The sequence below is a fragment of the Equus quagga genome, chromosome 13 (assembly GCF_021613505.1).
Source record: "Equus quagga isolate Etosha38 chromosome 13, UCLA_HA_Equagga_1.0, whole genome shotgun sequence".
Taxonomy (NCBI): domain Eukaryota; kingdom Metazoa; phylum Chordata; class Mammalia; order Perissodactyla; family Equidae; genus Equus; species Equus quagga.
In genome coordinates this window covers 20,204,874-20,231,344 of record NC_060279.1, presented here as the reverse complement: position 1 = coordinate 20,231,344, position 26,471 = coordinate 20,204,874, and the positions used below count along the sequence as shown (strand labels likewise).

General features: G+C 35.1%; 2 protein-coding genes across 2 annotated transcripts in view; one reads left to right on the top strand and one right to left on the bottom strand.

Moving 5' to 3' along the window:
• TPR (translocated promoter region, nuclear basket protein) overlaps positions 1 to 20,646 on the top strand; it is a 55,376-nt gene extending 34,730 nt beyond the window's left edge. The window contains exons 36-52 of the mRNA XM_046682941.1: positions 117 to 178; positions 869 to 1,077; positions 2,158 to 2,430; positions 3,105 to 3,253; positions 3,913 to 3,996; positions 6,483 to 6,683; positions 7,444 to 7,575; positions 7,744 to 7,834; positions 9,748 to 9,932; positions 11,353 to 11,421; positions 11,536 to 11,630; positions 13,579 to 13,685; positions 14,947 to 15,042; positions 15,177 to 15,333; positions 17,291 to 17,409; positions 19,760 to 19,855; positions 20,450 to 20,646. Of these exons, the coding sequence (XP_046538897.1) occupies positions 117 to 178; positions 869 to 1,077; positions 2,158 to 2,430; positions 3,105 to 3,253; positions 3,913 to 3,996; positions 6,483 to 6,683; positions 7,444 to 7,575; positions 7,744 to 7,834; positions 9,748 to 9,932; positions 11,353 to 11,421; positions 11,536 to 11,630; positions 13,579 to 13,685; positions 14,947 to 15,042; positions 15,177 to 15,333; positions 17,291 to 17,409; positions 19,760 to 19,855; positions 20,450 to 20,505 (2,181 nt within the window). The 3' untranslated portion in view covers positions 20,506 to 20,646. The remainder of the gene's footprint in view (positions 1 to 116; positions 179 to 868; positions 1,078 to 2,157; positions 2,431 to 3,104; positions 3,254 to 3,912; positions 3,997 to 6,482; positions 6,684 to 7,443; positions 7,576 to 7,743; positions 7,835 to 9,747; positions 9,933 to 11,352; positions 11,422 to 11,535; positions 11,631 to 13,578; positions 13,686 to 14,946; positions 15,043 to 15,176; positions 15,334 to 17,290; positions 17,410 to 19,759; positions 19,856 to 20,449) is intronic.
• A 6-nt stretch (positions 20,647 to 20,652) lies between these two features.
• PRG4 (proteoglycan 4) overlaps positions 20,653 to 26,471 on the bottom strand; it is a 16,538-nt gene continuing 10,719 nt past the window's right edge. The window contains exons 8-14 of the mRNA XM_046682943.1: positions 25,277 to 26,471; positions 24,538 to 24,615; positions 23,291 to 23,427; positions 22,858 to 23,014; positions 22,173 to 22,370; positions 21,568 to 21,705; positions 20,653 to 20,790 (exon numbers count right to left, since the gene is read on the bottom strand). The exon at positions 25,277 to 26,471 is cut by the window's right edge and continues 1 nt beyond it. Coding sequence (XP_046538899.1) covers positions 20,693 to 20,790; positions 21,568 to 21,705; positions 22,173 to 22,370; positions 22,858 to 23,014; positions 23,291 to 23,427; positions 24,538 to 24,615; positions 25,277 to 26,471 — 2,001 coding nt within the window. The 3' untranslated portion in view covers positions 20,653 to 20,692. The remainder of the gene's footprint in view (positions 20,791 to 21,567; positions 21,706 to 22,172; positions 22,371 to 22,857; positions 23,015 to 23,290; positions 23,428 to 24,537; positions 24,616 to 25,276) is intronic.

Genomic DNA, 26,471 nt, shown 5'->3' with positions numbered 1-26,471 from the left:
GAATTTTGGCTAAACGATGTATACAGAGAGAAGTAACAAAAGTAAAATATTTTGATGACACTGTTTATTCGACTCTTCCGGGGTTGGCACAATAATCCATAGTTTTCTTTTTGTAGGTCCCAGAACAGCAGAGACAGATCACATTGAAAACAACTCCAGCTTCTGGTGAAAGAGGAATGTGAGTTTTTGTTCCTTTACAGTCTACCATCTCTTTTTCATTTAAAGTTCAGGAAAGATCTAGTAATCTTTGGGGAGAAAACAAATCTATATTTGATTATAAAAAAATATGTACTAAAGAGCTATTTATTTGTGCAAAACTGCGTCGTGTAGTTGCCAAGATTTTTTTCTAGAACTCTTGTTTTCAGCATACTTTCAGTCCTATCAGGTAGAGCTTTGTGACAAAGAAAATGTCTTTCATCTTTTAGTTTGTGATTGACTTCTGAGATAGGCTACTGATTTTCCTTGGTGGTATATGATACAAATATAAGAGGCTGCGTTGAGGCTTGCTTAGGTTTAATGATCAACAGTTGAATATATTCTACATTATCAGAATACAACACTTCAGAGCATTTCCTGCATAGTTTTTAATGCTTAAATTCAAAACTTCTTCAATGAGAGTTTTGAAATAATTAGCAAAAAATATGAAACTGTACTCACTGTCTTTATTTTTTATCTGCCAAAAGTCTACCCAAAGCAGTGTTTGGAAAAACAGAATTAATAAGGTCAAAGTGCATATTAAAGTCTTACTTGCTGAACACTCACTTCAGAAACATAGGTGCTTTGCTTTTGATAGAGAGTATATACTTTATAAGGAATATTTGTAGTAGTTTTTTGTTAATCGTTATTCTCGCATCTTCCCTTCTATAAGTGCCAGCACATCAGACCCACCAACAGCCAATATCAAGCCAACTCCTGTTGTGTCTACTCCAAGTAAAGTGACCGCTGCAGCTATGGCTGGGAATAAGTCAACACCCAGGGCTAGTATCCGCCCAATGGTTACACCTGCAACAGTTACAAATCCTACTACTACCCCAACAGCTACGGTGATGCCCACTACACAAGTGGAATCACAAGAAGGTACGTCAAACAATACACATCTGATTGAACTAGCTGCTTATTTAGATTTATTATGAGAAGATGACAGTAACTTTAAGAATAAATGAAGCTTTCATCAAAGCTAAAATCAGACATCATAGTAAAAGTGAGCAGTTAATATTTTCAAGTTAATGCAAGATACTTGTTAATGCAGCAAATTTCCTCCGTTTCTCCTTTGTTTTCAAGCTAAAGAAGGGGGAGATACACCCCAATAAGTATATGACTTGTATTTTCAGGACCAAAATTTTCACTTCTAATGGCTGAGAAAGATCATATGGCATCCATTTTGGAAAAACATACTAAATAACTGGTTCAACCCGAGCATCACTTTTGCAATGAAACTGACCTTTTCATTGCTTTCTCCACTTTGTTCCCATGGCACTTTCTTACTCATTGTAACAATTACAAATGCATTTTATTCAGCTAAATACATGCCTTTTTATTTCACTAGATTGAGTTCCTTGAGAGCAAGTATCTTATTTTTCATTGTTTAATCTCTTTACCCAACCCCAAGACAGATGTTCAGTAGAACTTTACTAAATGCAATTTCCTTAGATTATTCTCTTAACAAATGTTAGAATTCAGTAAATTATTCGTGTTTAGAAGTATATAATATGTGTATATGCTCTGAAAGTACGGAATGTTTTATTTCAGCTATATTCAATAAAATGATTATCAGATACATTACCAATTAAACTTAATGGTCACTTTATATCAATTAAAAACAAAGTGATGCTTAATAAAAACTTATAATTTGACTTTGAGCTTCTTAATTCACTTATTTTATTTGGTCATAATTTAAATAGAATAATATATGCACAAGTAGTTTCAGATATTTATTTAATTCAGCCAACAGTTTACTGCATGCTATCATAACACATAGATGATACAAAAATGCATAATATATTACCTTTACCTTCAGTGTTTTTGTCTAGTGAGTGGCAAGAGATATGTACACAAATAACTGCAGAATGTCACCTATAACAAAGAATAGGGAAGGATAATTCCAGCTTTGCTAAGAACTGAAGACTTAATATATTAAATATTATAATTATTTTTCAGCTATGCAATCAGAAGGGCCTGTGGAACATGTTCCAGTGTTTGGAAGCACAAGTGGATCTGTTCGTTCTACCAGTCCTAACGTCCAACCTTCTATCCCTCAACCCATTTTAACTGTTCAGCAACAAACACAGGCTACGGCTTTTGTGCAACCCACTCAACAGAGTCATCCTCAGATTGAGCCTGCAAATCAAGAGCTATCCCCAAACATAGTAGAAGTGGTTCAGAGTTCGCCAGTTGAGCGGCCTTCCACTTCCACAGCAGTATTTGGCACTGGTAAGATTAACTTTGAAATGAAGTTAGAGTAGACCTGTGCATTTGTAGTTTCAAGTATTCTTTGTCCATACTTGTTTTTTACGAAATATTAGAATGGATTAATATATTCCTAACATTTTATTTCATGTTTGCTACTGACTTCTGTTTTGGGTCACTCTTTTTTGTCATTAAGATCTTTCTTCCCCTCCAGTTATTTTTTGACTGATTTCAAAGGTAGTAAAACCCTTAACATATTATATATAACTTAACACAGGTCCTGAGAACTAAAAGACATCTCAGAGAAGACCATACAAGAATTTTCAAATCTAAACATACAAGTAAATTCTTTTATTCAAGAAGTCCTGGGTTTTATAAACTCTAGAAGGCCCTGTGTAACCTTTGTGAATGGCAATTATATATCAGTATAGTCACAGTGAATCCGATGTATTACTGTAAAAGTTGATTGGCTTTATTAACCAAAGGTTAGGCTGATAGTATAAGCCCATTGATTCAGAGCATAGGTTGCTTTTTGTTTACACATAGATTAGCAGAAACAAATTATGTTGATTTATCTAAATAGATGTTTACTATATCTTTCTTTAGTTAAATGACCGAAATGTTTTAAACATTAACTTTGTCTAAATTGAGTTTATCATCATGCTCTAATTCAGAATTTAAATTCTGTAATTTCCAAGTTTCAGCTACCCCAAGTTCTTCTCTGCCAAAACGTACGCGTGAAGAGGAAGAGGATAGCACCATAGAAGCGTCGGACCAGGTCTCTGATGATACAGTGGAAATGCCTCTTCCAAAGAAATTGAAAAGTGTTACGCCTGTTGGAACTGAGGTGTCTAAAAGTCTTTCTGTTTATTTTTACTTCTACCCGTAGAGCTAAGATAATCTTTTAGTTAAAACGTTGTTAGGCGAATGGATCTATGGAGGCCAAAATCCAGAAAACTATCTTGTTGAACTTACTACAGAGTTTCCACTGACAGCCCAGGTATTGTTGCTGTTGCCAACAATGTTTTATGTCCTTTGTATATCTTTAATTGAGTTAGTTCCCATTTCAGTTAAAAAAAAACACAGTTATAAAACATAAATTGAATTCCATTTTAGTTAGGTTTTTTTTTTAATTCAGAGAAGAAGGAAGTTTACAGTCTTGTGGCCATTTTAAACTGTCACCTGCCATCTTTTTCTCAGATTAACTAAAATGTATTCCTTTATTTTCTTTTGTGGAGGATGAACGGTAATGAATTGTTTTACTAACAAACATTGAGACTACTAAATTAATTTCATTAGCACATAATTAATGTTCATAAACCTTATTTTGTATGTACTAAAGAGGAACTGGATTGGTTATATTTTATATATAAATGTAAATAAACATTTCTGATGTACAGCTTTATAAAATTATAGATCTGAGCATTGTTTTATTGAGAACTAGCTGAACATATGATTCTTAATCTAGTAAACTCAGGGTTAACACACTTGCGTATCATGAATCAGGAAGAAGTTATGGCAGAAGAAAGTACTGATGGAGAGGTAGAGACTCAAGTATACAACCAAGATTCTCAGGATTCCATTGGAGAAGTAAGTAAGACGTAGCAAATTGTTGCTTTTAATGAATGAAGAAAGCTTTGACAAACTGAAACATTTGGACTTTTTTAACTTTCTGCTTTTATATTTAATAAAATATTATTAGAATTACCAATGCAATTTCTGCTTTGTTTTACCCCTCATTAGTATACTGCCTTCTAAACCTTATTAAAGAAATGTTTTTGTTTGTACTTAGCACAGATTTTCTAAGCTAGGAGTTGTCATGAGTAAAGATTATCCGCTCTTAATTATTTGGAAGGATGAGTGCTGCTTGAGTCTTGGATTCATCCATAGTGCCCCATTTGATGGTCCTCTGTTGCTCCCCTCTATCAGTTCCCTTACTGAATTAAAGTAATTTATGAAAGGAAATGCATTTGTACACTTCTTCATGTTTTGAATTGTCATTGAGGCCTCTCTAGAGGCGACCTCACTAGTGGAAATGCATAGATTGAAGTTAGAAAGCACCAGGTTCCCTTCCTAATTCCACCACTTAGAAGCTGTATGACTATAAGCAAGTCATTCTCTCTCAGCCTCAGTTTTCTCATCTGTTGGAATGATATAACATAATTTTTAGTGCTTTCAAGGTATCTAAAATAGTACCTGTCACATATTAGACACTCAAAATATTACTTACTTTTCTTCTAGTCCTCTGTCCTGGATATTGAGAATTCATAATATACTAATCTTAGTAGTTTAACTATTAATAGTTAACACAGAACTCCTTACTATATGCCGAGTGGTGGTCTAAGAAATTTGCATTTATTAACTAATTTAATCCCCATAATAACCCTGTTTTCTAGGTGAAGAAACCAATGTCCAGGTAAGTCACTCAGCTAAGTTCTGATAGCATTGCAGCTGGGATTTGAACTCAGGCTGTCTGGTTTACAGTTGTTCTTAAGCCTGAAGCAATACTTTCTGTATGGATAAATTTTCAGATCATTTTACTCTAAAATTATCTGTTTAAAATTAAGGAATTGTTTTAAGCTAATCATAAGTAACTACAGATTGCAAGTAAATTTTAGTTTCTTAGATGCATTAATTTTGTAAATTAATTTTTCCAGTTTTCCTTGGCTAAAAACAGAAAAGTCAACATTCAAAATGAATACATAGTATTCTAAGTGACATCTATTTCATTTATCTTTCAGAGAGTGTCTTACCTGAAGAGCATCATAATAATTTTGAAATAATAAGAATAAGAATTTCTATTTTATTGCCAGACTTGGTTAAATTATACTAAAATCTTTTGTGCAAAGTTTTTTTTTGAGGTTGGCAAAATTGTCTATAACTCAGAAGTGCCATTTGGCTTTCCATACTGCCTTCTAGCACTGTCTACTGAATGTGTGACAGTTTACTTTGCTAATTTTCTGACAATGAAGCAGATGTTCTTTATAAATAAGTATTGCTTTTTTGAAATAAGCCTGTTATTTTAAGGCACATTTTTAATTATACCATGACTTACTCATTTTTTCCATTACACTGAACATAATCTTTGTGAATGATTTAATTCACAAGGCATTGTTTCTGGCTTGTATTAAAAATAACCAGATTTTTCTGAGTGCTTAACTAGAAAGTAGACATTTTCTTTTTTGAGATATATCAAAAATATAGTTAAAATTACAGTTTATTTCAGTAGCTAACAAAATGGAATTGTGAGGAAACAGAATCAGCAAAGAATTATTTTTATATCTGGTATCTTTAATGTAGTTTGATAGGATAGTCACAGTCTTTTCAGGGGGCAAGTGTGTTTGTAAAAAGACAGTAATGCTTGTTTACTATGTTTTTCAGACTACTTCTGGTTTGGGGTAAATTTTTTTTAATTAAATTATATGTTGCAGACTCATGGATGTTCTTTTTTCTGATTTTGGTCTGCAGCTGCACTGTCAGCTAACCGCAGTGACTGTTAAGCACTTGAAATATGGCTAGTCCAAATTGAGATATGCTATAAGTGTAAAATATGTGAGATTTTGAAGACTTATTACAAATTTTAAAATGTAGAATATCTCATTAATAATTTTTGCATTTATTACATATTTAAATAATATCTTGGGTATATTTAGTATATTGTTAAAATTGATTTCACCTGTATCTTTTTCTTTTTTAAGTGACTACTAGAAAATTTAAATTACTTATGTGAATCACATTGTGGCTCACATTATGTTTCTGTTGGACAGCACTGATATACGATATCATTCTGGTAGTTTTAACACACATATATTTGTATATATTTTTTTCTCTTTTATTGGGGTATTACCCAATGAGATTTATAATAATTCTTTTATAGGAAGACGATAAAGAAACTCAAAGGTTTATTTTCTTTAGCATATATTTCATATTAATCCTGCTTTAAAAGCCATTTTTTTCAAAATAAAATGCTAGTAATCTGTAAGTACTTTTTAGTCTTTACTTAAATCTACAGTATGTCACTAATAGTGTCAGATATAATTGACTTTTTTTAATTTTTGATTTTTTTATTTTTAAAGGGAGTCACCCAGGGAGATTATACTCCAATGGAAGACAGTGAAGAAACCTCCCAATCTCTACAAATAGACCTTGGACCCCTTCAATCAGATCAGCAAACCACAACTTCATCCCAAGATGGTCAAGGCAAAGGAGATGATGTCATTGTAATCGACAGTGATGATGAAGAAGATGATGATGATGACAATGATGGAGAGCATGAGGTAATTTTGTCTGAAATCATTCAGTATTTTTAAGCTGCTGGGTGAAATGCTGAAATCCTTGGGACTACTAATGCATCAACCAGTAAATTCTGATTCTCTGTCATTTTAAATAGACTATTTTGTGCTTCCTTATTGTGATTACTTCTGAAATTAATGTTTTATAAGAGTAAAACAAGTGATAGAAATCATCCCAGTTTGGTTTTTTTAATGATTGCTAAGCCCTTGAGGATTTGTTAAATTTGTTAGATTAAACTTAGTCTTAAATATTATTGATTAGTGATGGTGAGTTTAATTATAAGCTGTATGATTTCTGGAGAAAAAAGGAAATTAGGAGTTTTTTTCTTATAGAGTCCCCTAATTCTTTTCAAAAGAAATTGAGGTGTCTTGGTAACTTGAAGCATGTTTTAAGTGAAACTTTGTATTTTGTTTTGAGAGTTAATCCTGTGTTGACAGCTTCTCATTTTAGGTTCTTTTTATTAATCAAAATTTTTTTAAGGTCATAATATAATTTCATCATTTTCTTAACACCACATTTTAAGTTTAGAATTAAAGTGGATCACTTGACACTTTGTGGACATCTAGGAGCTTTAATGTTTGAACCAATCTCATGTGAACAGTTAGAATTCAGTCAATCGTTACTGTGCTAATTCCAGTAAGCCTTACGGTTTTGATATTTGCTGCCACTGAACTAATCTCATACAGCTCTCAGGACAACGCCTATATCCTTGATTTTTATTTATACTTGGGGATTTTTTACTAGGATTATGAAGAAGATGAAGAAGAAGATGATGATGATGAAGATGACACAGGGATGGGAGATGAGGGTGAAGATAGTAATGAAGGCACTGGTAGTGCAGATGGCAATGATGGATATGAAGCTGATGATGCTGAGGTAACTGGCTACAATTTTCACCATCTATTTTAAGAACTTGCTTAAAAAACATACTGTTTTCCAAGAGTATACCTTTGGGTTTGTTTTTATTATAGTTTAGTTTGGTTAATTACTTTTTAAGATAATTGTTTGGTTTATTTGCAGTTAGTACTGATATTTTGTTTTTAGGGCGGTGATGGGACTGATCCAGGTACAGAGACAGAAGAAAGTATGGGTGGAGGTGAAAGTAATCAGAGAGCTGCTGATTCCCAAAACAGTGGTGAGATTTTTTTTTTGTTCTCTTTCTAATTGAATATTTCTGATAATATTTTCCGAACTAGGATTTCATTTAATTATCAGATAGGTAAAAAGAACTTAGTAAATTGGCAAGCAGGAATTTGGCTCTTGTTCTAGCTTTATCGCTATTATTCTCTCTGAAGTCTACTACATTTATACCTGTAAAGTGCAGTCATTATACTGTCTTCTACCTCATCAGACTGCTAGAAGATTCAAGCATTTTGAAATCTGTAAAGTATTATAAATGCCATGTGTTGCTGCTGTTCTTATTAAGTGGAAAAATTAAATCAGACTTCTAACAGCAGTAACAGCAGTTCACAACCAGAAGAGGTCAGTCTGTTCAAGCTACGTTTCAAGATTTTTGGGTATTGAAGGTTTGCAATGTTGTCTGGTTTTGCAGTGAATAAAAGATTTTTTGATTGGTATAGTATGCCTTTTGTTAGGTCTTGAAAGGATGAGTTCTGAAAGTCGACTGAAATGTTGTAGCCAGTAAAGGATTATGGTATTTCTAGAAAATAATTTTATTTTAGAATCATTTTAAATTATGTTTTAAACAACTGGTGATCATCTGGCATACTCTCCTGGTTTTATAGATGATACTGAGCCAAAATCATTAATAATAATGTAGTAAAACCTTATGTATTTAGAGTAATGGAAAAACAGTATATCTGAATTTCCATATAGGCCTGTGTATTTAAAAGTGCAAGGTATATGCTCCTTTGAATTAAGGAAAGCAAGGGCAGGCAGCCTTTTCAACTTTTAAGTTTTTTAAGAGAAAAATAAACTAATAAATATTAAACCATGTAATGAAGAATAGTATTGCTTTTTAGAGAAGATGAGGTAAGGGGAGAGGTTAGTGATACTTTGGGTAATAATTTACATTTTATAAAATGTGTAGATTTAAGAAGCATCTTTTGTGTGTCACATAATAGGGATGCAGAGGAAAATTTTTTGCCTCTTTAGATATTATCACTAAAAGTTAAATCTTATGAGGGCAAGTGTTCATAGCCATTTTTCCCAGATACGAAGCGTGTAACAGATGCTCATTGGATACTTGTTGGAGACTTTCTTTTCTTTTTTTACAATCAAGCAAAAAATAGGCCTAGTAATCTGAATAAAATTAAGTTAGTGGATTGGTTTGGTACATTGCTAATTGTTACAAAAAATGCTTTTTCTGAGAAACTATACTTTTGTATAATTATTTAATTCTTACTATAGGCTAATCAGATTTGGGTATCAGTGAAGCCTCTGAGAAACAAAAGCAAAGTGACTTAACCAAGGTTTTATAGTGTTAGGGTTAGGGCTAGGTCTGTCTGATTCTAGACCTCAGACTTTTAACCACTAAATTCTGTGAATCCTATTCAACTTTTCACAGTGGGAGACAACGTCTCTTGCTTTTACCGTGTATGTAGAAGACCCAGAAACTGAAATTCAAAATTTGGGAAAACCACAGTAGTAAAGTGTAATCATAAAGCTTTTTCCCAATCTCCTTCAACCTATTCGAATATAATACTGATACTCTAGTGGTCTGATCTTTAGGTAATTTGCTCATTTTAATAATATGAACCAAAATTTATTAAATGTTTATTTTATCATGTGTTGGGCTAAGTGCTTTATATCCGTTATTTGAAACCTTGAGAAAAACCTTTCTTCTAGGTTGCCATTGTTCCATTAACCAACCAAGGAAATAGACTCAGGGAGGTTAAAGGACTTGCCTAAGGTCATACAATTGGTAATTGCACATTGATTATCTCTGGGTCCACCACACCTCACTACTTTCCTTCTGAAAATATTAGAGGTGAACATTCCTGGTGGCAAGATTTATACTTCCAAGGATTGTCCAGGTTATTTTGTAGTAAATTTAATAGTTCCAAATAAGCTTCTCTTTTCCTGTAGGTGAAGGAAATACAGGTACTGCAGAGTCATCTTTTTCCCAGGAGATTGCTAGAGAACAACAGCCATCATCAGCATCTGAAAGACAGACCCCTCGAGCACCTCAGTCACCGAGACGCCCACCACACCCACTTCCCCCAAGACTGACCATTCATGCTCCACCTCAAGAGTTGGGACCACCAGTTCAGGTATGAAAAGTACTGGTCATTCTGAAAAATGAACGTTAAAGAATCTTGGCTTTTTTCTTCCTTTCTTTCCGTTAGATGTTACCTTTTTTTTCCAGAAATTAAATCAACTTTATTTTAATGTTTTGGCATATTTTTATAAAATATTTTGAACTGAAACTAATCTGATTTCTTTTCCTTGAATGTGGCAGTAATTTGCTTCATAAATGGAGTGAACTTTGGAAAGGCAAGTCTTAGTAAAAGCTGTGTATAACTGGAAATGATTATAGTCATAGCAAATAAAAGTCTGGTCACTGTTTCTACAGGTTAAAAAAGAAAGATTTTCTTTAGTTTTCATTAAAGTAAAACATATTTTAGCAGCTGACCACAATCTCTTTTGAAGATTTTTTTCTCTAAGATGCACATTGTTTAAAAAAGTAAAATTTTGGGGGCCGGCCCCGTGGCCAAGTGGTTAAGTTCACGTGAACTGTTTCAGCGGCCCAGGGTTTCGCCAGTTCAAATCGTGGGCACAGACATGGCACCGCTTATCAAGCCATGCTGAGGTGGCATCCCACGTGCCACAACTAGAAGGACTCACAACTGAAAATATGTAAGTGTGTACTGGGGGGCTTTGGAAGAAAAAGGAAAAATAAAATCTTTAAAAAAAAAAAGTGAAATTTCTATTCTGCCTAATACTTTTTCCTCTCATTTTTTTGCAGTCATGTGTTAATTTCTGTTTTTAAAAGTGTGCATGACCCTTTATATATAGCGCTCTTTGTAGTAGGGTTGGACATCTCTTAATCAGAAGCTCTTGTACAAACAGCAGGAGAAATACAAAGGCTCTATTAATAGTCTAGCTTGAGTCTTACCTTACAGTGTACTGAACTCTGTCAAGTGTAGATTCTAATAAAATACCACTGATGAAGGTAGCCTCATTATGTTAAAATACAGTCTTAAAGGATTATGTATGGATCCTGCAAAATATACCACATCTGTCAATTTAGAAATTGTCTAAATTGGGAAACAATTTTTATGTAGTCAGTACTGCTGTTTGAACCCCAAAGGGTAATTAAACCTTAAGATCCAAAGGCATGCCTACTAACATTTAAATTAAGGAGGTAGGAACTAAATTAGTTACATATAAATAAGATGAGATCGAAATTGGTTTTAAATATTGATTAATATTTTGTCTATTGGTTAATAAAATATTTGTCTCTTGGTTAATATTTTAGTCTATATATTTAAAAATTTGTCACTGTTTAAAACTGATTTTTTTAGTATAGGATTAGTAACAGTTTTTCCTGAGAAAGTATCCTGATGATTACTTTATCTGCTAACATTTCAGTTACTTGATTACCAGCGTAATTAGGTATATCTCTTGATATTTGGTGTGTGTTTCGTTGTCTAATTCCTTAAAACAAATGTAATTCCTTTCTTGACACAGAGAATTCAGATGACTCGGAGGCAGTCTGTAGGACGTGGGCTTCAGTTGACTCCAGGAATAGGTGGCATGGTAAGTACCTGCCCATCATGTAAAAGCAATTCATTTGTTCATCAAATATTTGTGTACTCCATATGTATGTTCCTGTCATGCCTGTTTAGTTCCTGTTTTCTGTCTGTGTTTTAGCAGCAGCATTTTTTTGATGATGAAGACAGAACAGTTCCAAGTACCCCAACTCTTGTGGTGCCACATCGTACTGATGGATTTGCTGAGGCAATTCAGTAAGTTAATGAAAGGGAAACATATTTGTGACTGACTAATCAAATGTGTTTTGCTGTTAATTTGTTTACATTTAACTCATTATTTGTTGAATCCATCTCTACTGTGTACTAAGCACTTGTGGAAAGGAGGGTTGAGGATGTAATCGTGTTGGGAAAATTTATACAGAGATGAATGAAATACAGTTGTTTCCATCAGGAATTTGAAATTTAAAAGCAGTATAATAATGGTTAAGAACATGGACTTTAGAGTCAGCATGCCTGGGTTTGAAACCCAGCTGTACTGCCTTCTAGCTGTGTCAGGTTACTTAGGTTCTCTGTTCCTGAGTATCCTCATTTTACTAGTGGGAATAATAATACAGTAGTTCCTACCTTATAAGTTGTGAGAGTTAAATGAATTAATTTATGTTAACCTGTTTAGAATATTACGTGGCTTATAGTAAATGCTTTATAGATGTTGGTAAAGGTGTGTTGGTAATTACAGTGATCACGATGGATAGTATTATTGTGAAGCTAAGCATGCGAGAAACTTACTAACGTAAGCAATGTGGGAGAAAAGAGGCTTTGTTAATACAAATGAGGAAGTGATTTATTCCAACAATTGGAAGAAAAGACTTTGAGAGGACTTAATGGGGACAGCATTGAATTGAGTCTTGGAAAAAAATACCTACCATTTATTGAGCATTTCCGTGAATCAGTTTATTTAATCTTCATAACTATGAGAGTAGACACTTGTTGCCCTTCTACAAATAAGGAAGCACAGAGATATTAACAAATTTGCCAGAGATCAGCCAGCCAGGAAGTGGCAGTTTTTGGCTTCAAACCAGTCAGTCTGACTAGTACCTGTGTGACCTGTTGTGCTATACCACTCCTCTTAAAGGATAAAAAGGCTTTTCATGAAAGTATACATTTTAAATTGTGGCTGAAGTATTAGTTGCATAATAGGATGTACTTGAAGATCAGAGTAAAAAAGTTTCCACAAAGTTGGGAAAAGATTGATTGTTCTATAGTATGTGGTAACTTGGCTATCAGAACCATTTTTAAACTTGCTCAAGTAACCACAACTTACCTCAGCTAACACAGTTTTACAAGCCAACCAATCAGTGTCAGTCCCTCCCTTCCAAAAGTCAGCCAGTCAGAAACAGACTCATTCTAATTAAACAGTTTCTAGTGCCAGCCAATCAGTAGCATTGTCACATAGCTCAGAAGAACTCAAGGTAAGAATAACATGGAGACAAGATTAAAAATCTGCCTGAAAGAGAGTGGCCTTAACTAAAGGAATAGAGTTGAAATGGGAAAGAAGGTAGATTCCAGAGTCATTACAGAGGTATATTCCATAAACATTAGTAGCTGGCTAGCTAAGGAAGGATAGGGTAAGAAATGGGAAAAGAATGAGAGAATACTATTTTCTACCCCAGATTATGGGCAGCAAGGTGGATGATAGTGCTACTAGGACACAGGGAAAACAAGTTTCTAGCAATCTAATACTAGATTTTTTTAAATGTGGGAGCCATTTTGTGAACTCTTTCAGATAAGAAATGGGCCAGAGGGGTGACCTGCTTTATCTGGGACTGAACAGTGAAAAGAGAGACGAAACTTTGTCTCATGACTTTATTCTGACTTTTTTTGTTACGTCTCATGTTGCATTTGTGTTGCTTTCAGTATATCTACATAGAGATTTCTAGCAGATTGAAGAAATGTGAGACATATGTCAAAAGAGCTGAAAGTTATTTATATATAAATCACATATAATGTGAATCATGTGATTCTATTATTACAAAATGACAACTATTTTCACAATATTTTTATAACAGTTCCTTTATCAACTTTGTTTCAGTCTGTTTCCTTCCCACTTTGTTTATACTCATTCTTTCTTCCTGTATTTTTCTATCATTGCAGTTTAAATAGGATAACTTTAATTTTCTTCTTAAATTAATTTTTTTCTGTTTAGTTCCCCACAAGTTGCTGGTGTTCCTAGATTCCGGTTTGGGCCACCTGAAGATATGCCACAAACAAGTTCAAGTCACTCTGATCTTGGCCAGCTTGCTTCTCAAGGAGGTAAATAGCTAAATAAAAGCTTAGATCTGCTGGATTTTCATGTATTCAGTAATAAACTATTCTGATGTGATTTTTTTTTAAGGGAGCAAATATAAAAAAGTTGATATATAAATAACGCTATGCTAATTTATGGAAAACGGTATATTTACTACTTATTAAACATTGCCTTGCATTTAAATCTTAATCTTTCCAACAAAGTTCTGAGGTTTTTGAGCATAAGGACTAGCTTTGACATTTGTATCTCTTCTGACTCCCACTACAGTATCATACATATCTAAGTATTCAGGAATATTTCTTGAACCAATAAATATACATAGGTACTACCGGTCGTTTTAAAGTTGTTGGAAGGGAATGCACCATATTTTCTGTTTAGTTTGACATTTAACATTCTTAGTTCAATGTATAAAACCAGTTAGATATTTCCATTAACATTAAAAATAAGAAAAATAAAATGTTAAAAATAATGTGGACTAAAATGACCCCGAAATTAAGTAATAGTAGTTGGTTATTTGGACATGAATTATGCTAATTCTGGAATTACATTTTAATCCTCAGTTGACATCCATATAACCCACTATGTTGCTGGGCAGCTGTGGCAGCATTTTGTAGGTGAATACGGAATGCATACTACTTTAATAATAAGCCCAAAACAAAAGATGAATCTGCAGCCCTCATATAAGTTATACAATATATCTTAGTCCCTGTTGTTTTAGGATGTTACTTCTAATGCTACATACCTCTACCAATATAAAATTGTGAGCTGACTTCATATGTATTCAAATTTTACTATGGCTTTGTATTATAGGACAATTCCTAGACTTGGAAGTTAGATCTAGGCTTCAATTAGAATGCCACCACTTACTAGCTTTGTAACTTGGGGAAAGTTAATTAATCTCCTTGAAATTCAGTTTCTTTAGCAAAAAGGGGACCAATAATACCTTGCACTTTTGGTGAGGAGTAGATTCTAACATGGTATCTAGTTCATAGTCGGGGACTCGATAAAGTTAGCTTACATGAAACTGTAAGAGCAGCATTTTAGCTGGGTTTTTTTAGGATACTTAAATTAGTGTTAGGGAGCTTTAAAGGATGTGTTTAAATTGTATTTACAATGTTCAGGGATTGATTTTTTGCTTGATAGGCTAATTGTGGGCTTCCACAAAGTTGTGTGTCTCCACTAATTGGTTTTTTTCTTTCAGATACCTGGCTTATTGACAATTTTATGTCCTTTCAATCATTCATTAATGTTTAGAATTGTCTTTAGGTTTAGGAATGTATGAAACACCCCTCTTCCTAGCTCATGAAGAAGAGTCCGGTGGCCGAAGTGTTCCCACTACTCCTCTACAAGTAGCAGCCCCAGGTAGGTATCAAAGGCAGATTAGTAGATGATGTGTTTTATTGGCAAAATGGAAACCTGTGAGACATCTAGCTAAAGATTAGCTAAACCACAAAAGTAAAGTTTTCATTGCTTTTTTTGTCTTTTCTTTTTTGAAGTAACCGTATTTACTGAGAGTACCACCTCTGATGCTTCAGAGCATGCCTCTCAGTCTGTTCCAATGGTGACAACGTCCACTGGCACTTTATCCACAACAAATGAAACAGCAACAGGTGATGATGGAGATGAAGTATTTGTGGAGGCAGAATCTGAAGGGTAAATGTTTACTTTGTAATTTTTGCTTGCTTTGGACTCACCAGACTTTTAGATTTGTTTTCCTTTAGCCAGGAAACAATCTGCTGAGCTGTATTTTCAATAGCATCTTATTAAAAAGTAAACCGAGCCATATATTTTAAAAAACTAATTTTTGCATATAGTAATATATCTTAGGACTTAAAGATTGTTATTACAGAAGACAATTTTTAAAAATGGTTATCTCCCTGAAACTTGCGTGTTGTATTCAAGAAAAACGTATTTCTTTAAAATTACTGGTACCCTTCCATTAATGTAGCTACCTGAACTTTTCCCCAAGAAAGAAGTCTTTCTGTGAAAATTAGAAATATTCGGAAATGGCTCACTTTCCGTTTAGTAGTGGGCTCTCAAGTATACCTCACTTATTGTTTATTTATGTGCATTTAGAACTTGGTGCTTGAGATACTGACTTCTTAGAAATTAGAAATATCCTGGCAGTTTTCAAGACCTGACTACATTTTTAACGGATTAGTTATACATAAAGTTTAACAAAAGAAGTTTTTCATGATAAGTCATCTGGAGTTTTTTTAAGCCAAAGGAAGTAGAGTAATTTAGTGTAAAGAACCACTCGACAGTGGTCTTGGAGAAGTTAATTTTTCAAGGTGGAACCTAATTCTTTATAAAATAAAAAAACTTGGACTACTTCATGTCAGAAGCATAGCTTGAAGTAGAACTCAAATTTCCTAGGTAGAGCTTAAAGATTTTGTTTTATTTAGCAATATTTTCTTAGTGTAACTATAAGCCAACTCTAGTATATGAGGAAAAAAGCAGTTTTATTATTATGCTCTGACACAGGGCTACTTAATTTTTTAGAGGTTACAGACCCTGCTGAGAACACTAGCTGCCATTAAATTCCATACCATATATGCAGGTCACTTTATATATGTCATTTCTGACCCACGCAATATCTCTGCAAAGTATTCTCTCCATTTTCCAAATGAGAAAGCTCAGACTCAGAGCATGTTTAAATAACTTGCTTAGACTATACCATTGGTAACTGGTTCAGAGTGGATTTGACTCCTGACTTCAGCCTCATGTACTTTACACTTCACCAGCTCTTCTCAACCTCAGCACGTAGTCTTGAGAGGTATCTTTCAGGTATATCGTTACTAATAATTGTACTAAAGTTTGCCTATGATAAAAACTGGAGCAGATTCAAGTTATTCTCATACTCTTATCTCCCTCACTTGCTTTTTTTTTTTTTAAGATTTTATTTTTTCCTTTTTCTCCCCAAAGCCCCCCGGTACATAGTTGTGTATTCTTCGTTGTGGGTTCCTCTAGTTGTGGCATGTGGGACGCTGCCTCAGCGTGGTCTGATGAGCAGTGCCATGTCCGCGCCCAGGATTCGAACTAACGAAACACTGGGCCGCCTGCAGCGGAGCGCGCGAACTTAACCACTCAGCCACGGGGCCAGCCCCTCCCTCACTTGCTTTTTGATGTGCTTTCTCGAATGGGGGAGAGAGAGAGAGTTTTAGCCATTGAACCAAGAATTCACATACCCACAGCCTATCTCACCTGGGCTAGAGCACATGGTGAGTTATTATTAATAGTTGTGAATTGTTTTAGTTCTCTGCTTTCTGAGAAGTTGTTTTGAGATTTATCAAAATCTGGATGATGTATCTCTTGTGAATGTCAAGAATATGAATACCCTTCATCAAAAAAAAAAGAAAATAACAAAAAAAAAAGGAAAACAAAAACTGAAATTGGAACATATCCTCGTGAGAAGAGGAATGAGGAAAAGCAACTTGAGCTCTCTTTCCCGCTGTCCCTTTAAAAATGTATGGTTACCAATATCGAGCTGCAATTTTGAGTTGGAGGGGAGCTCTGGGTTATTGAAGCGACAAAGAGTTTGGGAACAATTTAGAATATATTCTAGGATCAGTTTTATACTTTCTAATCAATTTTTGTTTTCCTTTCTTAGTATTAGTTCAGAAGCAGGCCTAGAAATTGATAGCCAGCAGGAAGAAGAACCTGTTCAGGCATCTGATGAGTCAGACCTTCCTTCCACCAGCCAGGATCCTCCTTCTAGTTCTTCTGTAGGTAAGTTCTGGCTCTTGACTGCAATACAGCTTTGATACATCAAACTTATTTGCAAAAGACACTGCTTTATTAGTAACAACTTGATAATCCTTTTTTCCCCTGAATTTTAAGATGCTTTACCTCAAAGGGAAATTTTATTCTATTAAAGGGAACTTGGCTTATATTAAGGGGAATTGGTTCTATTAGAGGTGCTCCAGGAGCTGAGGAACGGATTACTGGGAGGGAAGCTAAGGAGTAGTATTTCAGGTCTCCTGCCTCTGTTTAACCCAGAGCTGCTCCATTTTTATTTCTTCTACATGAGATTTGATATAGAGAGTTGAGGTGTGGGAGGTCTGTTGCTTCACAAAACTGTTTGAACTTTACTGATATAAACAGTTTCAAAGTTTAGTGCTTTTTGTAAGTTGACTTTGAAAAATGCTGTTTAATGTATCTTTCCTGCAATAAAAATTATTTCTGTATTACTTTTTACAACATAATTAACATTTATTGAGCACTTACTGTGTATCAGGCAGTATTCTAAGCCATTTACATATTATATATTCATTTAATTCTCACACCAACCCAATGTGGTAAGCACTCATCCCCATTTTATAGATATGGAAACTAGGGCACAGAAAGATTGAGTAACTTCTCCAAAGTCACATAGCTAGTAAATTATGGGCAAGCCAGGATGCAAACTCAAGAAGTTTGACTCCAGAGACTCTACTCTTAAACAATACACTATACTAACTTATCTACCTCACAATTTTTAGGTAGGGAATTACTCATATTATTGAAGAAATACAGTCCTCAGTCATCCACTCTTGATTATTTTTATTTTTGAATTGTTTATAGCAGTAATTCTCAAACTCTGCCATAGAACCTTCAGGATTTATGGAAGATCTATCTATTTAGTTACTACCTTTTTCAAACATGGAACTTTGCTGTCTCAGAATTTCTTCTTCTGCCTCTCTGCTGCTTTTCTATGACACATCAGCCTGTTAGCCAGCATCCCTAGGTTTATATCCCATATCCACCTTTTAACAGCTGGTAACTAAATCTCTGCACATTTCATTATGAAATACAGACATTCGTAACTCATCTTTCATTCAAGATTAGAAATAATGTATGTAAAGTATATAGCTCAATGGTTTACACGTTAATAAGGCTGAAGAAAATTGTGGCTATCCTGATTATTAATAATACAATTACTGAAGTTCTGTACCCCCAGTTATATTCTGATGTCCCGTGAAAGTTGTCTTTCCTCAACAGGAGAATGAATGCTAGTTACATCTTACCAGGGCTTGCATCAAAGAATATAGTTCTTCTTCCCTTGTACAGTATAATGTGAAATTAAGATGTCTTTAAATTTATTTGATAATATAAAATACTAAACCTCCCATCTGAGCACTTATTCAATTTGAGTGCCAGGCAGTTTCACAGAATGCATTACTAAGAAAGTGATATTTAAGTAAAGACCTGAAAGAGCTAATGGAGAGAAGCTGTGCAGTTATCTGGGGGAAGAGTGTTCCAGGATGAAAGAAACAGCAGATGCAAAGTCCATAAGGCAGCGATGTGTTGTGTTCAAGGTCAGCAAGGAGACCAGTGTGGCCGGAGCACAGTAAGGACAGAGAGAGGCTGGCAGGAGATAGGATGGGGGTGGGAGAGGATGGGTCTAGCAGATCACTGGAATTGCTTTGGCTTTCATGGATGTAGCAGGCTTTTGGAGGGCTGCAAACCGCGTAGAGACAGATCTGACTTAAAGACAACAGTATCAGTTTGGCTGCTGTGTAGAGAAGAGACTGAAAATGAGTAATGGGCAGAACCAGAGAGAAAGTTTGGAAGATATTGCAATAATTCAAGGTAAAGATTGTGATGTTTTAGGCTGAATGGTAGAGTTAAGGTTGTGAGAAGAGGTCAGATTTGGAATATGTATTTAAATTAGAGCTGGCCACATTTGCTAATGATGGGATTTGGAGTGTCCAGAAAAGAGAAGAATCAGATTAGTTATGTTATTCTCTAGTAGACTGTTGTTTCCTGAGGGACATGATACTTTGTTTTCCATTGTATTCCCCAACCCGTAGCACAGTGTCTTAGGCACCAAGTAAATATTTATTAAATTAGTTGAGTGAAGGAATGAAAAAAGTCAAGCACCTTTTTTTCAAATAGAGAGGATTTTTTTTTTAATTTTTGCCCTTTCTTTTGTTTGTTAAATATTTCTTGTTTAAAAACAAACAGCTTTTAAATATTGAAAGCAAATGCACACCTCTGCATTTTATCCAGGCATTCATTTAGTAATTAGTTTTTGCCACTATAGCTGCTTTCTTGTTTTTTAACTTACTTTCTTGTATCTTAATGTTTTTCTTCTTAGATACTAGCAGTAGTCAACCAAAGCCTTTCAGACGAGTAAGACTTCAGACAACATTGAGACAAGGTGTCCGTGGTCGTCAATTTAACAGACAGAGAGGTAAATTTCTAACATTGATTACATTATAGGATGCAGGACAGGAATAAATGGAGCAAACTTCTAATCCTTAGGCTTCCAGCTTGTATCTTGTTTTTTTAAAATGTTCCAGGATTGATTAAATAATTACACATTAAGCATGTGATGTTTACTAATCTGTAAGCTTCTTGTAGACAAAATTGTATACCATAAGTATATAGTGAATATGTTCTTCTATATTTATCCATTTCTTCCGTGAATTCAAAGTAAGATTTAGAGAAGCTGAAGTATTATAGTGCTATATAGTCATTTGTTACATCTCTGCCTATAATTATACTTTTTATTCAATAGAATAAAGCTTTGTGACTTTGTTTAGCTAGTAAAAAAAAACGTTTTCCAATGTAACTATTAGAGATTGCATTCATGTCATAAAAATGTTAATCTAATTGTTGTAATATTTCCATTGAAGATGTGAAATAGCTAGCACAGTTTCATATCTACATGCCTAGATAATTGATAGAGAAAAATTTTTATAAGAACCTAGGGTAAATGAATACTCTAGTTTTGAGCTCACTTCTTAAAAGATGCGTTCAGTTTAATTCTTTTTTTCTCTTACAGGTGTGAGCCATGCAATGGGAGGGAGAGGAGGAATAAATAGAGGAAACATTAATTAAATGTCTACAAACTGTAATAAATGTGAATAAGATTGTCACATCTGTTTTAGTGTAATGATTGTCGAGTTTAAAAACATTTTTGTATTTAAATTGGTATGCTTATCTCAACATTCTTTATTAATAAAATGTATTTCAGTGTCATTCTTTTCTTCCTTTTAATTAGTCGACTCTTCCTTTGCCCATCGGTCTAAGGACAGTTGTACCAGACTTTGGATAAGGTCTGCCCAGAGCGAGTAGTAATTGCTCTTGCTGTTCTACTAGGCACATCGATGTTATAGTATTGATCTAAATAGAAGAGAAATCATTTTTTTAATTAAAAGAGAACAAAACACTAGAACTTAAAAATGGCTTATGTTGATTATTATACTCAGTGTTTATCATTTTAATATCAGAATTGTTTGCATTAATTAATTGAACTTTCAGACAAAAAGAAAAAAATTACTTTGACAGATTGACCTTTCACCATCTTTCAATAAAATTAGGTTCAACTCTCCTTTTTCAAAGTAAGAATTTGAGAAAAAACAAGTTAGTTTAAAAAATAATTCACTTGAGTTTTATCCTTTTAAAAAATACATTTCGATGTCATTTATATAGGCAGACTAACTTAAATTTCTGGATTTTTCAAGGAAGAGTGTCCCAGGTAATATAATTTAATTAGTAAAATTAGTTTCTCTAGAACTTCTTTCTGATCTTAAAGACTGTGTAATAATGCAGATCAGTATAGCTTTGTGGCAAACAAGGCCTCCATTAAATGCCACAGATGATAGAAACGAAATACTGTTTTCAGTAGTAATTTTACTCAGTTAATTGGATGTTTTATCATAATAGGTTTTAATCTCATGAAGGATAGGGCAGAATTGAATTCCAATCCATTCAATTTAATTTGAAAGTAAAGGGAAAATCTAAAGTTTCTCTTCACAACAATTTGAGTAAGTGTTACAGTTTAACTTGACACCATTAGCATCAGTGAACACTTGGTGCTTTCGCTTTGATTTTATTCACATTGCGGAGATTAGATCACACCTTTGGGAAGCTGTTAAGATTTTACTTATGATAACTTACCCTTAGAAAAGGCATAGTAATCGTAGCCATCGGGTTTTCTGAGGTTGGGCAGTGATATAGCGGAAGTAACCATATCGGGAAGTCCTCTCCAGAGCGTACTCACTTTAACTTCATTATGGAGGAAATCTGTGGAGGGCACTTTAAAGATAGCAGATTGAAAGGTGATGTAGTGTGTTGGAAAGAGCAGCTGTTGGAGTCAGACAGACCTGTTTTAGTCCCAGTTTGCTCACTTAGTAGCTCTTTTACCTGGGGTAAGTTATTTAACTTGGGTGCCTTGGTTTTTGCCCTCTCAAACATGGCGTGAAAAATACTTACCTACCTTTCAGGATTGTTTTGAGGGTTACAGATTTATATATAATGTTCTTGGTGAGAGGTACTTGATAAATGGTATTTATTAGAATTAACAAACCTGAATAAAGTGCATTCCTCACCCACAGAGGAAAAGGGTATTGGTCATTCACTGAGGCAAATTGATATTTTGCATCAATAAGCTTAAAGTATTAGAGCTCTTTGGTCAGTAATTATATTTGTAAGCCTTAATCTCTAAGAAACTGTATTACATCTCTTTCTTGTGTAAGAATTTTTATCACAGTAAAAAACATTACCTTTGTCTTGATAAGAGACTCTGACGGGTGAATAGTGAATTCGGATGGTGTGTGTTTGAGAAGGTCCTGTAGCCCGTTCAAAGCGGCGTCTCCGAATCTGCGGTGCTTCCCCATACACCGAATAATGGATAGCAGGCCGCCTTCCCGGGCACTTTCTGATGGGTTCCTGTTTATAAATATACTGCTGAGTCCTGCCACCTATTGTGTGTTAGAAAAGCACGGATAATATGAAAATTAATTATAATCCCCAAAAAGATGGAAAAGAGCCTTTATAAGGTGGAGGAAACCATCAGTGATTTTCATATTTTTCATAAAATATGTCCAGACGTCAATAATGGCTATTAGTCAAGGGTACACAGTATAAAAATAATTACTAAATCCTGAAATATTTGTTGAATGAATAAAGCCAACCAATTGCATAGTTATACATTTAACTGTTTGAAAGTAAATGATGACATTCTTTATATCAATGACCTGAGAACTCAGAAGGAATGGTGATTTGCGTGTCGTGAGATCTAAATGCTTCTTACTGCCCCCATTTTTTATTTTTTCATTGAAAATACTTGATTCTAGCCATTAAAGGTATCTTTTGACAGCAAACCCCATAATAAATGGGAATAATGAATAAAATTTCCCTGGCAAATTCTTAAAAGTTTTGTAATTTTGTCAATTATGTAGCACATACCTCTCTTGAAAAAATACACAGATTCAGGTCTGTTCTTGTATGTGGCTATTGAGAGAGCTGCCACTATTTTTCCACTTAGTCCTCCAAATCCTTTTGAAATTAGTTTGGGATACCCTGCATCTTTTATATCATTGGTGAAACGCCAGTATTGAGAATCCTGATAATTTAAAAGAAAAGATGATGTTAACAGCTTTAGGGGAAAAATGGTTAGAAGCTTATTCTTAGATTTAAGTATAGGGAGAAAGTTTTAACTTAGTTAAGTGTTTGAATAAGTTGACCCTTAATGTCAAATTGTGTTAGCTTTTTATTAAATTTTGGTGACAGACTAGTTCATTAAAGTATGGAGACTTTGAAATGGAGGTTAAGCTGATTTATGTTGTCATCATAAACAAAAAATAACTACTGATTCCTCTCACAAAGATACTTCTCTTACCTTGAAGAAGAAAGTTTTTCCTTCGCAGTTGCATCTGGTGAAAACAGTATCAATGGGGGAGGGAATACCCCAAACTTCAGTAATTCTGCGAGGTGGAGATGGTGGGCTGAATGGACGTAGCATCCAGAAATAATGACCTAAAATTGAAAGTGGTGGATCAGCCTACAAGCTGAATGAATACTAAAAAATATCCCAAAAGAAACCAAAAAGAAGAAAATGTAAATAGTTTATCATAAAAACAGATTGAATACGTTAATAAGCATTGTATGATTAGAAGTTTAGTCAGAACTGTGAGTGCTAGTACAGAAGGCAGTATTTGAACATTTCTGAGACTAGCTATTTCTCAAGTCTGAAATTTAGCATACATTTGAAATAGTGTAGTTTTCCAGTTTCTCTAGAAAGCCGCCTGGCTTTGTGACTTAACAGAAAGTCCCCTTATCTCTCAATTTCTTTATCTTTTAGAATTAGGGAGTCATAATTAAATGACTACTGAAATCTCTTTAGCCTCTACTTTGTGTCTGATTTGTTTCCTTTCAAATTTAATCTAAATATAAAAAGACTAGGCCAGCAGACGGTACAGCAGAAAATTAACATGAAATAACTTCTGTTACTCCCCCACAAAGAGTACAACACTGTTGAACACATCACAATCAAGATGTCATTTTAAAATAAAATAGAACAAGGAATACAAATCCTGATGTCATTTCACTTAATACGAAATAAAATTTTTTTTTTGAGGAAGATTAGCCATGAGCTAACATCTGCTGCTGCTCCTCCTCTTTTTGCTGAGGAAGACTGGCCCTGAGCTAACATCCGTGCCCATCTTCTTCTACTTTATACGTGGGACACCTGCCAGAGCATGGCCTTCTGAGCCGTGCCATGTCCGCACCCGGGATCCGAACTGGCGAACCCTGGGCCGCCAAAGGGGAACGTGAGAACTTAGTTGCGGCGCCACCAGGCCGGCCCCCAAAATTAAAATTTGAACTACCTTTTAATTCCTAACGGTAGGAAAAATCTTAGTAGCAGTTCAAGTTCTTCGTTTTGTTTGTTACTTTAATGTGTCTAATTTTGTTAATACAATATTTTGGTAATTTACTCTCAGGTTCTCATAATATTTTGTGAGGTAAGTTCCTCAATCAGGTTCCCCTCCAAAGCTCAACCCAAACTCCCACTTTGCTGTGGCTCCGGTTCTCATAAACACCAAGAACAGAATGATGGGCAGAAAAAGGAACGTGTGCATAGCTCACCTCGAAATGCAACCAACGTCCCGTTGCGCAAAGTGGTCAGTCCGTCCACTGGTTTACCATTGCATAAATTAGTCTCATCTAAAACAAATTAAGAAAAACTTAAGCCAATATAAAACAAAATGAGAAAAGTTCATTTTTTTCAAATCCATTTCCTCTGTTCACCCTTGCCTAAACTCTTGAAGGGTATAGTTTGAGGCATGTGTATTTCAGAGGTGAAAAAGAAGTGATATATTTCATAATTATTTTACTTAAAGGTAATATTATTTTTAAAGTATAAAAATAAATTATGAATTGGAAGGGGCCAGGTTACCTGATCTTCATGTAAATTAGGCAATTATTAGATGTTTGATCTCAGCATGAAATTCTCCTTTTCAGTTCTGATTGCCCTTGGGAATTGGTTTGGAAAAGAAAATACTATTGCAGATTTTTGCTTTGCATTGTACTGTAAGGATAGACTCCCAACTAAATATTTCTGACGTTCTATATACCATCTCTGCTTCTTACAGAGACAGAGGCACTAAATTCCTAACACAGGTTATTACTCAATTTTCCAAGACCAACTGAGCTCACTGTGGTTACTCCTGCTTACCTACACTGAAGCTGTAAAATTTCTCAAGCTAAGTTTGAGACGCTAGACAATATATATCAATAGAGTTATACTAAGTCAGGGCATTCTGGTTCAGATAGACTTATGATGATATTACCAATTTTTAAAGTGAAGGTAACTCATTCTTATTACCTGAAAGCATGGGGTTGATGCCAATGCCCAGATTGGGTCCTCTCACTAAGAAATCAGGGCCTGGAATAACTATAGGAGTTAACACATGGGGCCTGAGAATCACAAGAGGTTTTTCTCCTTCAGCAGCATCTGTATCTTCATTCTTTGGATTTACTTCAATCATTGCTGAGTTAGGAGTTTGGTTAGGGCTGGTGGTGGTTTGGAGCATGGCTTCCGCTAAAGTGGTAGGGTTTGATTTGGGCGTTGTTGGTGTAGTTATCTTTGGGGGAATTGGTGTAGTCTTTGGTTTTCTCTTACGTGGTGTTTTGGGCTTTTTGGTAGAAGTGGGCTTTCTGGGTGCTTTGGTTGGCTTTTTAGGTTTAGGAGTTGTCACTTTAGAATGAGTAGCTGTATCTTTTGGTATAGCTGTTGTTTCTTCCAGTTTATTTATAGTTTCTTGGGTTGTAGTTGTTTTTGTGGCAGTCATTACTTTGGGTGCAAGAGTTGTAGCTTTGGGAGTAATTTTGGATGATGTCGTAGTATCTTCAGTTGTAGACATTACTTGCATGATTGTACTTGTTACTTTGGATTCAGTGGTCTTTTCTTCTGTTGTAGTTGCTGTCTCTGTTGTAATTTTAGGTGCAGCGGTTGTAATTTCAGGTATAGTATGTATGTCTTTTCCTGTTACCTTGTCTTTAGCTGTTGTAGTTACTTCAGGTTTGGTCACTTCGGGAGCCTTGGTCGTAGGTACAGCCGGCTCCTTGGGACTGTTTTCAAGAGCCTTTGGTGTGGGTTCTGCAGGAAACTCAGGAGTTGATTCAGCAAGATTCTTGGGAGTAGTGGGAGGCTTCATGGTGGTAGTTGTAGTAGAGGCCTCTGAGGTGGTTGGAGCAGGTGTCTCAGGAGAAGTTGGAGCGGGCTCCTTGGGGGTGGGGCTGGGCGGAGGCTTTTTGGAAGTGGCCAGAGCAGGTTCCTTCGTGGTGGTAGGTGCAGGCTCCTTAGGGGTGGTGAGTATAGGCTCCGTGGTGGTGGTGGGAGCCTGTTTCTTGGGGGTAGTGAGAGCAGGCTCCTCAGGGGGGGTGGGTGCGGGCTCCTCAGGGGTGGTGGATGCAGACTCCTTAGGGATGGTGGGTATGGGCTCCTTAGGGCTAGTGGGTCCAGGCTTCTTGGAGGTAGTGGGAGCTGACTCCTTAGGGGTGGTGGGAGCGGGCTCCTT